We start from the raw sequence: 17,061 nt of genomic DNA on the forward strand, positions 1-17,061 counted from the left end.
CAAGTGCCTAAAGAATAAATGAAAACCTTGATGCTATCAACATCTACCCTCTAAAACTTATAACTCATCTGTCACTACAGACCGAGTCCATTATTCAGAGCTGCTCTTCACACACTTCATTACTCATTTTCTCCCCTTTTCCTCCACATCATAGAATACTTTCCTCTTTCCAGCAATTTCAGGCTGTATTTTGGGATTCTTGCTAATTGTGTCATATGATTTCCCCATAGCTACCTCCAACAAGAACCCATAAACGTGGCAGGTGCAGCAGAGGCAGCCAGTGCTGTGTCCTCTGCAGGTGATTGTTAAAAGCTGTGTGAGAGGCAGGCAGTCCCTGGCTTTGCTGTCAGTAAAACATTGCTCCTGACAAGGCAAAGCCTGCCAGCACAGAATTTAACAGCTGCAGCTTCTTGGGCTTCAATAGAATTTCACTCTGGTGAGAGCAAGAATTGGATTCTGTATCTTCTGAAGGGCCATTCTTTAGAAGAAAAAAAAAAAAAAAATCGATGCTTTGTATTGAATGTACCTGCTTCTTGTATAAACTTGCAGTTATTTAGGGTAGAAGCTGCACATTTGGGCTCTTTGTAGTGGCATGAACAGGTATAATCAACCCATTCTCATCCCCATCAAACCATGAAGGAACTGGTTCAACTTCACCTAATGCATCGTCAACAGAATGGTTAAACTCTGAAGAAAATTTTTATTTATAGCAGCACACTGATGCTGGAGCATACAGAGTCTGGAAGACGGCAGAGGAACACATTTGTACATTCTTTTTGCAATTAAATGAAGAAATCTGACCTGGATGTCACTAAGACAAATGCATAGCAGCATTTGCACACAGATTTCATAATACAGTTACATTTAAAAAAACCCAAAAAATCAAAACTACAAACATCACAGCAGAACAACAGCTCAAGAAGCACAGTGGGAATAAAGAACAAAAAGCCAAGTGATTTGCCCAGGATAATAAATGTCAACTGCAGTCAAAGTGGGGCCTCAAGGCTCAGGATAATCCTGTGGTCCAGGAATTATCCTTCCCTTTTCAACTTCCACATCCTACACAAGCCAAGAACACACATTTGGAAAGAAAACATCAAACTCCAGGGATTGTCTGACCAACAATGAAATTCTACTCTGTGGATCAACAGACATGAATTTTGTCATCATGTACTACAGGCTGCACTAAACACCCTCAAGTAACTTTTCTCCAACAGATTCGTGAGAACAGTTAAAAATCTAATGGCTCATCTAAATAATGGAAACCTCTTCAACTGCTCTGGCATTGCTTCAGTGCGGAATTATTGCCACAGTCCAGAGAGCAGAAACCTGAACCAGGGCACAGCACCCGAGGCCACACTGAGATCAAGTCACAACATCAAGACTGAAATGGTGTCTTTCCCCCCCAAAAAAGCTGTACCCACCACTAGGACATTGTGCAGTAGATATCTATACAGTATGCCCAGAAAAAGCAGCTGTTCTGCAACTCTTTATTCATTTTTTACTGTACTCAAGAAGGGGGAAAAAAATCCAGCTTTCAAACATGGCTTTTCAAAATTTATATACAGGAAAAAATTTTACTGGAGCTATTCAAGAGCTAAACAAGCATCACACAGTAGCCCCAATGGATGGGTTACATTTTTCTGTCACTAGTGAACACAGAAAAACCTATTTCAGCTCACTGTCTGTTCAATCCTTCATTCTGCAGCAAATGAATAAGACTGGGTTTTAATCAATTCCTATTTGGACCTAATAGTTTCACTCACACTGGGAAAATTTAATGTAGAGCAAAACACAGAAGTCAAGAGAAGAAACGACATCTCCAAAGAGTTATTTCCTCTCTGTCAACAGCACTCAACTGCTGACCCTTCTAAATATGAAAAACTGAATAAAGAGAGATAACTATTCCTGGTGAGATGCTCTAATTAGAGGTCAAAGATAACACAGATCTGACCAGTGTAGAATGAAAAAGGTTTTTTTGTCATGTTTGGGCTCCCCAAGTTTGAAGTCTCTGAATTCGCACAGAATTTTTACACTCTCTTACTGTACTGTACATAAAAATAACTATGGCACAAGGAAATCACTCAGGTTATTATTAGAATGTTAAATGATGCAGAAAAACAGAAATGCAGACAGAGGACACTGAGCACGTGTTGGACAGTAGAAGGGAGCTTGGAGAAACTCAGCCCAGTCCCCTGCAGCACCTGAGAGATCTGCACACCCCACAGGAACAGTTTATCATTTATCACTGGTTTGTCTTCCCTACTGCACAGCTCCTTTTATTTTCCTCCTTCCCCATCCCATGTCCTACTCCTCCCACTTCCTCTTTACTCCAGCTATGTGATTAACTGGAGGGTGGTGGGTGTAATTCTGTGCTCATTCATGAATCCAAACAGAGCACACATTTCTCTCCAGTGCTGTGTTTGGAGAAAAGGCAGAGTACAATTACAGGAGTCAGTAAGAATATTAACAGATGCTGGTGTGGGTTTGCAGAGAGCAGAATAATGCAAAATTTCCAAGTGTTCCCACATTAATGCAGCGGGGTCAGACTCTGGGAATCCCACAGGTCACAGAGAAAACCCAGAGGATAACGCAGAAACAATCCAAATATTTCAGAGCCTTACCTGAAACATGTCTGTATCTTTATCATGAATATATTCCACTATAACTGTCTGGCTTCTGGATAATGTGAAAGAGATACTGTGGTGACCTTTTGCGCTGATTGCCTGGTGGATTTAAAAAAAGATGTCTATTACACACAAAATATTGTAATCAAATTCATTTTGCTACATAAACACCTTTGCAATGATCAGGAAAAGCAGTGTATCGTAACATGTTATTACAAGGTTGGGTAAACACATACAATAGCATTTCTTTTGTTTGTTTTTAATGGAAAACTTCAAGCTGCATTTGTTTGTTTCTAGCTCAGAAGCACCCAATACTTACCATTTTTACAGTCTGAACTCCGAACACCTTTTTTCCCTGAAATTATATTCAATTCCTAACCCTTGTAACAACTTAAACCCTAGCAAAGACTTGGGAGTTAAGGGAGTTTTGGCTTGTTTTTGAAGTAAGTGAGCAATAGAACCGATTTCCAGTTAAAAGCCAGGACTTCAGGTTTAGTAAATTCCTGGTTATATCAGAAAGAGCCCAGCAATTTTATATAGCTGGTGACAAAATCCAAACACTTTCAGTGTGGTTTTCCTCGTTAAAGGTTACTTCTTGGTACCTGTCAAAGTAGACTGGTGTCTGTAGATATGGATTTAGCACCAAAGATTAAAGAGCATTTCAGTATTTAAAAGAAGACAAGAAGAAGAAAAGAAGAAGAGGAGAGCTCCTGTTTTCTGCTTTATCTCGCCAAGATTGAAGGAAACGAGCTGAGAAACTGAATCTACTGGCTAAGAGGGAAATAGATGTAAATATAAAGGCCCATATAACCACACACAATTCTGGAAGGTAATGACTGTTACTACTCAGAAAACACTTTGCAGACACTTAAGCAATGAATTAATAGGTTAATTAAGGCTTTCTCCAGTTTTCAGCTAGGAGGATAATTTTCTTCAAGAGGTTCTCTCACTTGCTCCATTCCTTTGTTCTGCTTTTCACCTAAAGAATTCAGATAGGGATTATTAAACTAAACAACTAAATATATTCTACTCATCTGCCTGCCATCTCTCACAAAAGCCTAAATTATGCCAAAGCTCCATCAATTATTGAACAAATCATTAAAAATCCTTCTGAATGCTGGAGGTATTAAAAACATCTATGTGCATACTAAAAGCCTACTAAGGGTTAGCAAGAGTATTTGACACAGAATTATTGAAAACACATAATGGAAGAATTGTTTTTTGCAAACCTCATGCATTTTCAACCGGACAGTGCTTTTACAACGAGCCTCCTGCTGGAAGCTCTAGCACCTGGTCTAGTGGAAAATGTCTTTGCCAATGGCAGAGGGGTGCAACTGGATCATCTTTAAGATCCCTTCCCATCAAACCATTCTATGATTAGGCAAGAGGACCCTTCCCAGTACTTATTTTCTGCAATAAAGCTTTTAACAAAATTTGAAGACAAAGTCTGGGAATTTTAACAGCTGAAAAGTGATGTAAACACACTTGGTAATCAGTTATAGCTATATTTTGAATTTCCCAGATTATTTATAGTGTTTTATAGCAACCACTACAATGGCACACAGTTGCAAGAACAAATGGCACCAAGATGCAGTTTGGATTAAGTCACTAACACTCTGTGACCTGGCAGGACACTGAGCTGTGGTCTCAAAAGATTTTCCTCTGTGTCTGTTTGACAACGAAGGAAGGGATCTCAAACCCTGGGGAGGTCTCTGGTGCTCCTAGGATATAAAAGAAATAAAGTGATAAACAGGAGACCCTTACACCTTAAGTTTTATGCTTAATATAGCACTAATCAGTTCATACTCACATTATCAGGTTATTATTACTGTTTCCACCATCAGAAAGCAATAGCTTTCATACACAAGCTTTCACTCATTTCCACAAATACAGCAGAGGACAGAGTGTAAATGTGGCAGTCCTGACTGTAACTGCTCTGTGCAGCTCTGGCCACCAGCATCCAGGCAAAATTCCCAGGCAGGGACGAGTGCCCCAAGCTCATTCTGGTGTCAGACAAAGCTTCTGGGTTACATGGAAGCTTTGGTGAGAACCCAAGCTGAAAATTTTAAGGTCTGATGGAAAAAACACAGAGGGCAACACAAGGATTTCCTCAATTACTGAGTAAGGTCGTGCCCTACGCCTACAGAGCTCAGGGTTTAGATATATTAATAATATTGACCAGGGTCAGTGTGTCCTCTGAAATTCCAGGGTAGGACATAATCTTCTTTTCTGTGTTTGCTCCTTTCCCCTCCCAACTTTTCCTCCCCATCTACTTCCCCTCCTCTTTGTTTTCCATTATTTATACCTAGTTATTTTCAGTGAAGAAATGCTACATTTAATTTCCTGGAATTGTGTAATCAGTTTTGGAAAAAGCCAAGAACATTATGAGAAATGTTTCAACTTGTGTCCTTTCACAGACTGCTCAGTACCAACAATCCTTCTAATTCAGACACTTGACTTGTATTTTATGTGCTGGTCTCAATGCAATTGACCACTTCCAAGTCAAAAAAGGAAAAAAAAAGTGACAAGCAACAGTATTTTAGGAACTACACAGAACACTGGAAGTTAAGACTCCTAATAAAACACTATTGCGAGTGGAATGCAGACACAGACAAAATCATGAGAAGGATTTTAACTGCTTGAGGAAATATAGAAGCACACAACTACAAGTCCCAAAAGAGTCTGGAGATTGATTGCACAAATCTGGTTTTTTTTTACAGCCAAAACAGTGAGTCTGCCCTTTTTACTGCTTTTAGCATTCAAATTTGCAGACTGTTTTTCCTGTCAGCAGGATTCCCTCCTCAAAACCCCTGATGCTATCACATAATTGCCCTGGTGCAGCAACTGAAGTCGTGAGAAAAGCCCTGAGTGCCACAAGAATTACAGCAGCTTCACAAGTTCTAGCAGATAAATTCAGAGTTTCAGGCTGGACAACACCATGTCCACCTTCCAGGCAGGAAACAGAACAAGGAAGAACAAGAACCTGGCACTAAACTTTGTCTCTTCACCTCCACTCCAAGGCTGCCAAGATCCACCAGAGCAATACTGGGTATTTTCAAAGCTTTTTCTTAGAATCCACTAAGCTTTTGAGAAAGTGGAATTGTAGAATCATTTTCATTTTAAAACACCTGTAAGATCATCAAATCCAACCATAAATCCCAGGGTTCTAGTTTCATCTGAGCAGTCATGGAAAGAAAATCTTCCTTCAGGCACTTTTAGCATTTTAGGCTCCTTTACTCTTTTTCTTCCCTGCGCTTTCTTGGAGCAGTTTGTTCCTATTTTTCAGATACTTAAAAGTTTAATGAAAATTATCAATTGAACAGGGAAAAAAAAAACCAAACCAACACTCTGAATTAGTTTCCAACAGACACAAATGATGGAAAAACCTGGTTAGCATCCATAGCCTGAGCCTACCAAGCCAATGCAAACCATGTGCTCCAGGCTGGCCATAGCACATCCCACCTCTTGTGCAGTAGGAATGTTGGTGTGGACACACAGGCAGGGTGAATTCAGCTGCCTACACAACAGCTGCTTTTATACATTTCACTGCCTCAAGGTGCTGAGTTTAAGTAACTCCCTTTGGAGGAAACAGAGAGCAAAGTGAAGATGAACTGACCAAAAACCCGTGGAGCAATGAGGGGCACAAACAGCAGCAAGAGATTTTTCCAGAATAATTCCACTGGGGCTGAGGGATTTTTAAAAGTGCAAATGCCAAACAAAAGCAGTAAGGGAACTCTGAGTGCCACATTCTATGAGGCATGAAGGGACAGATTTGCCCAGCACTTTTCCAAGACAGAGCTCATGTTTGCACAGCAATCCATTCACCTCCATGGGGTTTCCCAAATGGAGGCTCCAAGCCCCACTGTGTGCTGAGCCTCCTCTTAAGGTAATCAGGAAGATTTTTCCCTATTGCTCCAGGCAAACCCCACAGCTCCCCCCACTACCTCAAGATTCGTGTTCTGCTGGTTTTGGATCAAAACTGCCTGATTTTAGCAGAGACTGAAAGGAGAAGATCCACGACCTCACGATAACATGGCTTAAGCAAATGTTCCTTTTTTTTTTTTTATATTTCATTTTTCAACTTTGCTAGTAGCTCAGGTTTCCAGTTATATCCTTCCTGTTGGCTGGAATTTCACTTGGCCTTGGTTTTTCCCCTGCCTCCTTCCACACACTTTTTCATTCTTGCTCCTTTCTCTCCGTTTTGAGAACAAAACCTCGTTCCAGCACTTTGCCCTCACAATCAAAGCAGCAGCTAAAGGCTATGACTTACAAATCTGTCAGGTCTCAGAGGAGCCAAGATCAAATAGAGATCAAACAGAGTCTGCTTTCCCAGCAGCAACACTGCAACTCTGCCAGCCCCTGGAATATCTCAGTCCATCTGAATTCTTTGCTCTCCACTCACTCCCCTGGAAAGGTGGATGCTATCAGTTTTATTATCATTTCAAGAAGTGAGAAAATAGAATTCCCTCACCCCATGTAAAGTCACCTCGTAGATAAAGGGAATAAGAATATATAAGGGTTGCACATAAAACCAGTGTTTCTTAGTGCTCTGCTTTTTTAGCAAAGATACAGAAAAAGGAGGGAACAAAACTAGAACTTAACAAATCTTCAACAGATTATCCCCAAGAGCAGAAATGGCTCTTTAGTCAGAATTCCCACCTTTTTGTCCTACACTGAATTTACATCTGTGCTCACCAGATGTTCCCCATCTAGGATCATGTCATGTGTGTCACAGCAAGCCCTGCACACTGACAGTGCTGCCGGCTCCCCTCAGTCACCTCCAGCCCCGGAGTTCAAGAACAGGTCAGGAGCTCATGGCACGATTACATCAACTTAACACTATTAAGTCAAACCTTCCGTGTCAGGAGCGTGGCAATGAACTACAGAAGCAAATCCCAAAATTCTCAGAGCCTTTAGGCTGCTGCTTGCAAAGCTTGCAGGGAACGAGTCTAATCCACTTCTAGAAATAGAGATTTTATTGCTTCCTGCTGGCTTGCAAACCATGTTTCCAAGGAATGAAAAAAAATAAAAATATCTCTGCATTTGGAAATTTAAAATTAACCATTCCCTTGTGCCAGGTGAGCTCCCCAAAGATGGCAAAAGGGACTTAATGTTATTATGGTCACCAACTCTTGTGCACTATAGCAGAAATAAAAGCTAAAATCCATTAAGAAAGAGGCAGATGTCTCACAGGAAGGACTGCTTCATCAGAATAGGAGTTTTAGTTTAGTTAATTAGGTTGGATTAGGACAATAAAATGATTTATGGGAACACTTTAGTTTTCTTTGTTGGTAGTCGAGCTGACCGACACCAGAGTGACGTGTTTAAAATTAATGACAGCAGAGCCTTCATGAGTTAAATGCTTTCAGACTTGGCTGCCAGCCTTCCATTGCTTTTATAAAAAGAGAACACAAGAAACACTCAGGGATGTCAGACAAAAGATCTTGCAACTTAAAAGGAAGCTTTAGCCAGCAAGGAAGGAAGCCTTCAAAAGCAAAGAACACATCCCATTTCCACTGGATTTTTGGACAGACTGACTGCCAGAGCCAGCAGACTCTGACTTATCATAAGAAAACGTAACAAAAGCTCATAAGCATCAGCCACTGATATTTTACCCACATTAGCAAAGTATGTCCACCACTTGGGAAGTTTCCCAGCAAATTAAGACAAATGCCAATTCATACAACATTAGCTAAAGACTGTTTGCAATTTTACTCTGTCTCAAACCTAACAGTAATTGCCCAGAATTACTGCTTCTCCAACACAGCATTTCAATAAATTTACACTGACCTCTGCCTACTGACACAGCTATTATACATATACTGTAATTTTCCTATAGCCTTCTGCAAAGAAAGACATTATTATGGAAACCTTCAGGGTTTCATGTGCCTGCAAGAGAGGCTGAAATATCTGTATCAACCAGAACCACTGGCCCAGCTCTTTTAACTCTGCATCTGCTTCCTGCACAGCTCCACACAAGCCCATTCTTCAAGGGTTTTCCCTTTCCTTATAATAAACATTGAAACTCCAACAACATCTACACAGTCGTTTTTGAAATACCGATGTTAACACCTTGTCTGTCTCTAATACTTCAGCCATCAATATTCTCTTGACAACCAAATGAGTGTTAGGAAATGGCCAAGAAAAGACCAAGAGCCAGTAACTGCATGTAGCGAAAGAAATGTGCCACCACCAAGAAATTAAATTTTGTCACTTTGAAGTGACCTACGTGTGGCACTGTCTGCAATCCCTGTCACAAGGAACGAGTCGAAGCATGCAAATAGCAGGTCACCCACCCCACTTCAATTTACTGAATGCACATCACCCACCCCCCCCAAAACTCAAGGCTCAGTGACTAAACAGAAACAAAGTCAGCACAGCGTGGTTTATTTACACTTCACGTTTTTATGGCTTTTGAAGCACTCCCAGGTTGGTTGTGTGCACCCTCTCCTGCTGAGGCTGGAGGGGGCAGAAGGGACAGCACATTTGTCTCAAACACACGTCAAAGCCATCTGCTCCAAGTGCACATATGGGGTTGTGTGCTGCCACTAGAGCACTTCACCATTTATCAACTCAACAGGCAGATGTTAAACCATTTTCTCCATTTGCTGAGTCTGTGTTGTTTTAGACAACCAGCCAATACCACACACAGCACCCTCTCTAGAGAGGCAGCATAAAATCTGCCATTCCCTGATTCTCTGCTTGGGTACTGCAGCAAGGAAGGAGGCAGAAAAGTACAAGTTTTCCTAGATAAGCTACTGTAAAGCTATGTCAGGGCTGATAAGACACTTGGCTATACTCTGCTTTTCAGAAGAATGTAGAGTAGGCTACTCCTCAAACAAAAGGGAGTATTCAAAACACCTTCAAAATGCACAGGGGGTGTTGGTGAAATTGCACAGACTGAAGTTAGGGGCCCAAACCACCATTTTTGCAGCCACTGACCAGACCAGAGTCCCTCCTCATTCCCAGGATTCCTGACCAGCCCTACAAGCCCGGTTGTTCCCCTTAATAAGTAAAAGCAGCTCAAAGGAGTTTATACCAACAAACCAACCAGTTTACACCAACACACCAACTTCACGACACAGTAGCTCAAGAGTTGCTTTGTAAATCACCAACTTTTGGTGGTTGTGAACCAACACTTCACAGAATCATCCTATCAATCATTTTCCTCCCCTTATCTCACCTTTCCACTTTTCTAGCCCTTAAGATCTTTCTTCTCTCCATTTTCTTCTGTCCATGTTCAGTAACATTATTTTACAAGTGATCTGCCATCCATCTTCGAAATTATCTGTGTTTTTCCTCCTTTACTCAGTTTGCTGAATTTCCTCCTCCAAACAAACTAGAGTCAGAGACAGCTCAGAGGCATCACACAAAGCTGCAGCAATGTCAGATACATCAACTACCCAAAGCATAAATCATCCTTCCCAAAATCCAGAATGCTCCTCTGGACACATTACTGCCTGCACATTGCTGTGACATTTTCTATCACAGCTGCTCTAGAGTTGTCTGCTGGGAATCCTGTGTTGCAGACACATTTAACTGCTTTGGAGCCTCAAGAGACATTTCTGTTTATCACTGTCCTGTGCAGAGTTTCATCTGCTTGATAGGAGACCTTAAGTGTTGTTGTATCAGACTGTCACGTGCTTATTTTTTTGGAAGTTTTGAATTTTTTTTTATATTTGCAGTCAACAATAACTTATCCATACTTAAAAGTCTCACTACATCTTATTTACTCCAGCAAGGATTCTCTTTCTCATTGTCTTAACTGATCACTACAGACTATATGGGGATCCCCCACTGTATTACAGGCTAGATTTCCATATTCCAATATGGATTACAATCAAGTTATTAATATGATTTTTGGACACCAGTGAGACCCTCCCTCATACAGGCTTTCTGGAAAGCAAAACTTCTGACCCCAAAACTCCTGGCATTAATTTCCTAAGAGTAGGATTTCTCTAGGAAGACTACAAGCCTATAGATTTAAACATGAAGACATAAACATGATTTTGTCACTGCAGCTGGATCACATCCCCAAAACTCTTGACACACCCACAAAAATATCAGTAATTAGAGAAGGATGCAACAGTGTTTGTAACTGAACATTCTGGTGCCAACAGTCTACAATTCATTTATACACATCAGGAACAAAAGCAGCAGATGCCTGGCTACACTCATGTATTTGGGTATGCCAAGCACACAAAATAGCCACAAATTAGAATCCTTAACTAAAAACCAGACAAAAAAAAAAATATAGTGATAAAGTCCCCTCAAGGGCTTCTATCAATACACAGCCTGAAAGATTTGTACACTCAGCTCATCAGCAGTGAATGCTTCTGTGAATCAAAGCACCCCTGAGCACCAAGCTGTGCCTGCCTGCCAAGGGAGAGCACATCACAACACCAGGAGAGGCTGCAGATCATTCCACAGCTCCCAGAAACCATGAACTGCATCTGACACAGCCAAAGACTCTCCAGACAGTTACCTTAACAGACCTGTTAAGCAGCTGCACAAAACTCTCTCAAGAGGGGAAAAATAAAGCAAATTCTTCTTGCCAAAAAGCCATTCAGTGCTTCTAGAAAGCAGTTACATTTTATAGAGTCCATCAAGGGACAAAAGCTGCTTTCTAGAAATCACACTGTGGAATACTGTGATAGAAGGCACTCTGACAGAACAAACCCAAAATCAATCAGGTTCCTTTTTTACTTGTCTGGGATTGCTGCACGAACTGCAACAAGTCACTGCAAACTGGACTTTGTGGCAATTTCCTCCGTGGAGACTTCCAATAATAAAAAAATATCCTATAGACTAGTTCAACTGGTACTTGAACCAAGCTGAGCAAACTAGACAGTAGCTCTTGGCAAAAGTCTGTTAAGCCCACCTTTCAAACAGAATCCTTATTGCAAGAGATTTCTGGGGGCAAAAGGCACAAGACAGGTAAAACTGTAGGATCTGTCTCCTACAGGGATCAAAGGGATGATCTGACTTCTCAGTTCACTAACACAAGTTAATAGCCCACATCTTGCATGTGTTAAAAAAATCACTTTGGGTTTCTTTAGCCCTAAAAGTGCACAGTGAACAGAGTATTTGCAACCTTTCCAGTTCTTATTTATATACATTACCAAGCATCTTCCTGAGCAAAGTTCAGAGCTTACTCACATTCCTCACACACAACTTAGCGTATTTAAAAACACACACACACGCTGAACTGTGTTTAACTGAGCTACTTAAGTGATTTAAGTCAACAAGATAATACATTAAACAGCAGTCAGAATTAAATCCTCATTTACGTGCTGCACGGGAGTTGAAAAATCAACTTGCTAACAAGTGGGAAGCAAGGAGCTTTCCTCTCCACATGTGCAGTTGCCAAGCTCATTTCAAAACATAAGTGACTGTAAACCCCTCTGGTGCTGTCTCTGAATCTGTGCAAAACTGAAAACAAGGCTGGCCCTGATTCCCAAACCTTTCTAAATTATCCAAGGGAGGAAAAAAAAAAAAAAAAAAAGAGCATCTCATCAGCCAGGAGGTGTCACAGGCTCCGGGAGGATGTGGGACCAGTGCTGCCTCTCCACATTGCAAATTGAGAAGGACAGTGAGAAAGCAAATCCCATCCTCATCACTCACCAGAACTACAATGAATTTAGCATACTTTTATCCCAGGTTGTTTTGTCCCTGAGTGTTACTCTGGAACTTTTAGTGTCCAAGATACCGGCCAGGCTCACAAAACACAATCCACAGCAGTACAGGGAACTTCAGCTGAAAGCCACACATGAAACTTGAGTGTGGAATAAGGGAATGGGGAAAATTTCAATATCAACAGCACACTACTGAGCAAAGCAAGCACAAAAGAACTGGCTGAGAGCACTTGAGCCAAAATCCAGGTCATGTCTGCCACTGAACAGCTTTGATAGCAGTGTGGAGCCAAAGAGAACTTTCATAGCAGAGTCCAACACAAACAGCCACTGCTGTCAATGTGCCACATCCTCAGCCCCCATGCCCAGAGCAGAGAGCACTGCCTCATGGTTTATAAAATCACGGAATTGTTTAGTTACATTTCAAACCCCAGGGTGTGAAAGGGCGAGCGCAGGGCAATTAAGAGCCAGCAAAATTCAAATCTGTAGACAGGCGTTTGACAGAGCAGCCACATCTGCTTGGCTCCCATCAGATAAAGACCACCACAGCCCATTACTATTCTGAGTTGGTAGCAAAATCCCTCCCTTTACAGCTTTGGAATGGAATAAATTTAGCTTACTCTAGATTGTACTGAAGGATATTCTGCAGCCCAATTCCCAGTGTTCAGAGAAAGTAATTAGAGGATTAGTCGCCTCTATTGCTCTCATTCCTGTTATTTTCATTGTGTTCTCAAATTCGAATCTTCTGTCGTTTTTTCGGTGAGATTGATACAGACAGAGGAGAGGAAGGGAAATTTATTTCCCTAAAATTTAAATCTATCATGCCAGCTTAAAAATTCAAGCCACAAAGATTCGTTTTAAAATTTATGATCGTGGAATTTGGGTTTAAGCAGGCTGTACTAGATGCATCCACATCAGGAAATTACCACTTATCTTTTCTGCAGTTTATTAAAATTTAAAGCAAGCTTTACAGGCAACTTGCTTTCTATTCATATGTAATGTCAGATAAGAGAACAGCTCATCAGAAGCTCTGCACTTCACACAACATGATTTTACCACTGATATGACCTGCTCTGCCCCTCTCCAAAACAGGCTGTCTCAGACAGAAGCAAGGCACGACTCCATCCCATATTAACACTTTTTTCCCAGATGTACCTTCAGTAATAAGGCCCAAATTCTCTGAACACACACACAAAAAGATAACAATATTGAAAATTATATTTTATTTTTATATTTTTACTTTAAAAATAAAGAGAGCACAAGACTATAGAGTTGCAGGAGAAAAATTATGGTATATGCCACTATTTCTATGAAAAATACAATTTCACCAGTGGTAGGTGGGATTTGGGGCTTTATATTGAATGAAACAAGCACTGAGTAATCATCTTAAATAAAGACACAATGCACTTAGCAGGCTCACAGTGTAAATAAGGCACAGTTTTAATTAGGGTTATAGAATATCCAGTGCTTCCTAGGATAAAGCAGCACACATTTATGTGGAGAACAGGTTTATGAAATCACATACAGCAAAAAGCACTTTACAAAGACCTTTTTTCCCCCCACAGCATGCCTGGGTAGAAGTTCTTTACATAAAAATTTATTGTGTTTCCCAGAATTAACTGATTTAAAGCATGGTTTTAATTTGGTGTCTAAAACTACTTGATTTTTTAAATCAGTTGTTTAAGCTAGGCTTTAACAAGGAGAAAAATCAGCTGTGCTTATTCTTCTCCTGGCAGAGCTTTGAATCCCAATCTCATGACAGTTAAGGGTATTTAGCACACAGCACTATCAGGCTGCCCATAATAAAGATGATAAATGTGTTCAGTATTACTGCTTAATTTAAGAAAAATTCACGAATTTACACACGTGTTTCTGAGAGCTTTAAGAGCAGTATTTGACATGTTTCAAACCACTTCACTATCCACAATTTTATAGGTTTACTGAGAGCAGGACTTGGAACAGCCATTACACATTTCACACACAGCTCAGAGATCACTGCTTACTCACCCATCATTTTTATGCTGGAGATAAGAAGAGAAAAAAGTTTCCCTTCTGCAACCCTCTGCCAAAAACCCCATTTTGACTTCCCAGAGAGCTGCCCCATAAATCCCAGAATCATCTAAATCATTTCCACTGTCCCTTCCCTCTGCACCAACCTTCACCTCCACACTTACGTGCCCTTTACATTCTCTTGACTAAACATCTAAGGACAGTTGTTACATGATTTGGAGAACATCTACTGTGTCCATATAAATATATATATAAAATTAAAACCACTGAAATCACATGCTTGGGGTGCAATGTTAGGCACATTCTGGAATACTTGGATGGTATCCAGAGGAAGCCCCAAGACTCTGCAACTGGCAGTGAAGTCAGCTATGGGTGAGTGAATTAAGAAGCAGCTCCAGTGACTCCCTGGAGCAAACACTGCCTGCAAATGAATTATCATATCATCTAATGCAGGCTGTAAAAAATCATGAGTAGTCTTTTTTTTTTTTAAATAAACGGCAGTGGCTGTGAAGATCAAATTGCAGGAACTCTGCCATCACTCTGCTGAGCTAAGAAAGCAATTTAAGAATAGTAACCGTGGGAATCTGCACTGAAATCAATTGATTCTTTCACTAGGTATGAACTGTAAAGCTACAAAACCCAGCAGGAAGCCTAATTAAAGACAACAGATGAAAATGGCAATCCAGATCAAATGCCAGATAAAAAAAATAATTAAGAGCTTACATATTTTTAGAGCAAATATAATAAATGGAAATCCAAAAAGATAATCTCTTCAAAGTCAATATAAATGAAGAGTATATTCTAATTCACATTTAATATAATTATAACAGAAAAAAAAACTTACCCATTTTTCTAACAACCACCCAGCAAGCTGGTACAGATTCACTGATCCTTAAAAACAAGAACTTAACAGCACAGCATTGCTGAAGAAATGCAGACCATAGAGTGCAATGCCAACACAAAAATTCTTTTTAGGTACGAACTGTACACAAATAGTTGGCTTTACCTAAAGAATTCCCTTCAGAAAACTGCAGCAGAACCTCTCTTGGGTTCCATAAACATTGAAGGAAAGGTTGGAATGCCTCAATAACTGAATGCACTCCCCACTGCAGCATGACTTCCACCTCTGTCTCACTGTATCAAAACATTCATTTTTGCATTGACCCTCCAATGTTTTATTAAATCTCTGGGATAATGACATGTATTCTTTAACAAGCAAGGTAATATGTAGAAAATATTTCACACCTAAAAGGTGTTTTATTCAGCTACATTAACCCATCCTGCTCTCTCAGCCTCTACTGTTATTATTAATACAGCTATTATATGTAATAGGTAATTCAGAACACCTTTTATCACAGTATCTCATTTTGACCTTTTTGTTTCTGTACGTGGCAACTGATGTAAAATTATTTCCACTCAGGAGATTTGCCCTCTGACTGTTAAGTCAGGTCAGGGGGTGTGGATAACAGGGATTGAAAATGATGACATGGAAATAATAAACCAAAATTTGTGGTTGATTATATATTTTCCACTTTATACAGTATCATTCCAAATTTACAATTCCCCAGACAAAATATGAACTCGAATTTGAGGCCTTTTGGTATTGGATTTTGTTGCTGAGCTTCTGTAAGAGGAGCAAATAATCCCTTAAATCTCACATCTGCTTTGCCTAATGAAGCACCAGGAACAAAAAAACCCCAAGAGCTGCGAGGGTTTCCCTGCATCCATCAAGGCTCAGGGCTCTCAGCCCCTTCCCTGATGGCTCTGCAGACAGAGCTGGAGCTACAAATCACATATGGGCTGTAAAGATGTAAAGATCTTCCTTTAATCTTCCCACACTAATGCTTCCCAGGTTTGTTTTTTTTCCCCCCCACAGAGACTTTCCTCTCACTACAAGCATCATCATTTTCTACACCTTTAAAAAAAAAAATAAATAAAAAGCTCCATTTTGGCATTTACTTACAAACAGCTGTAATTTGTTTTTACAACAACCATTACTCTCCCATTCCACACACTGCACACAGTGACTACTACAACACACAGGAACATTTTCCATCATTTTTCAAAACCCTGCAGTTACTGGGATACAACTCACCTCACCCTCCACCCAGACCCTAAAGATAACAGTGAACACCTGCTTCAGAATAACCAAATACTTTTGCACACTTAATATTTTATCCAAAAGAACACAAAGAAATTATAATTATAAACAGAATAATTTAATCAGGTTAAATTTTTCCCCATACCAGCTATTTTCCAAAGTCATCCTGTTGTCCCCCACATTGGTTTAAGTGCATCACATTTGGCTAAAATATGTCAGTCTGCTTCATGCTAATCTGATTTCATCACTGAAGTGCAAAATATACTGAATTAAAAGCAAGCCAGATTTTTTCAGAGAAATCAGTTTTCATACAGCAGCAAGTGAAAACCTCTAGGCAGTTGCTGGAGTTCAGAATCAAATTGGAGAGGCACTTTCAGCCAGGGTTTCTTGGGTAGTTATGGTGAGTAACTTGTGGAATAGCTCATTTAAGCTGCCAGTTTTCATTTGCTGCTATACCAGGCAAAGTCTCTCCATTCCCTCCTTCAAATCAGTTTTGCTACTCCCTTTTGAATCCTCTCCAGTATTTCAGAATCCTTTGGAACACTTGACAGCAGATCTGTATTGGATAACACAGCCTCCTCAACACAGACTGTTCAATTCCACAATTCCCTGCTCATCCCAGTCCAGAAATCCATCACATTTTTACCAACTGGAGGCAACTCTCATTTCCAAGGCACAGTCCCTATTGCAA

At 40.3% G+C, this 17,061-nt stretch overlaps 1 protein-coding gene across 1 annotated transcript in view; it reads right to left on the minus strand.

The window, feature by feature from the left end:
• PELI2 (pellino E3 ubiquitin protein ligase family member 2) overlaps positions 1–17,061 on the minus strand; it is a 70,064-nt gene that overhangs the window by 12,649 nt on the left and 40,354 nt on the right. The window contains exon 3 of the mRNA XM_088166374.1: positions 2,625–2,726. Coding sequence (XP_088022500.1) covers positions 2,625–2,726 — 102 coding nt within the window. The remainder of the gene's footprint in view (positions 1–2,624; positions 2,727–17,061) is intronic.

Source organism: Sturnus vulgaris, chromosome 6 (assembly GCF_052056855.1).
Source record: "Sturnus vulgaris isolate bStuVul1 chromosome 6, bStuVul1.hap1, whole genome shotgun sequence".
NCBI classification, from domain to species: domain Eukaryota; kingdom Metazoa; phylum Chordata; class Aves; order Passeriformes; family Sturnidae; genus Sturnus; species Sturnus vulgaris.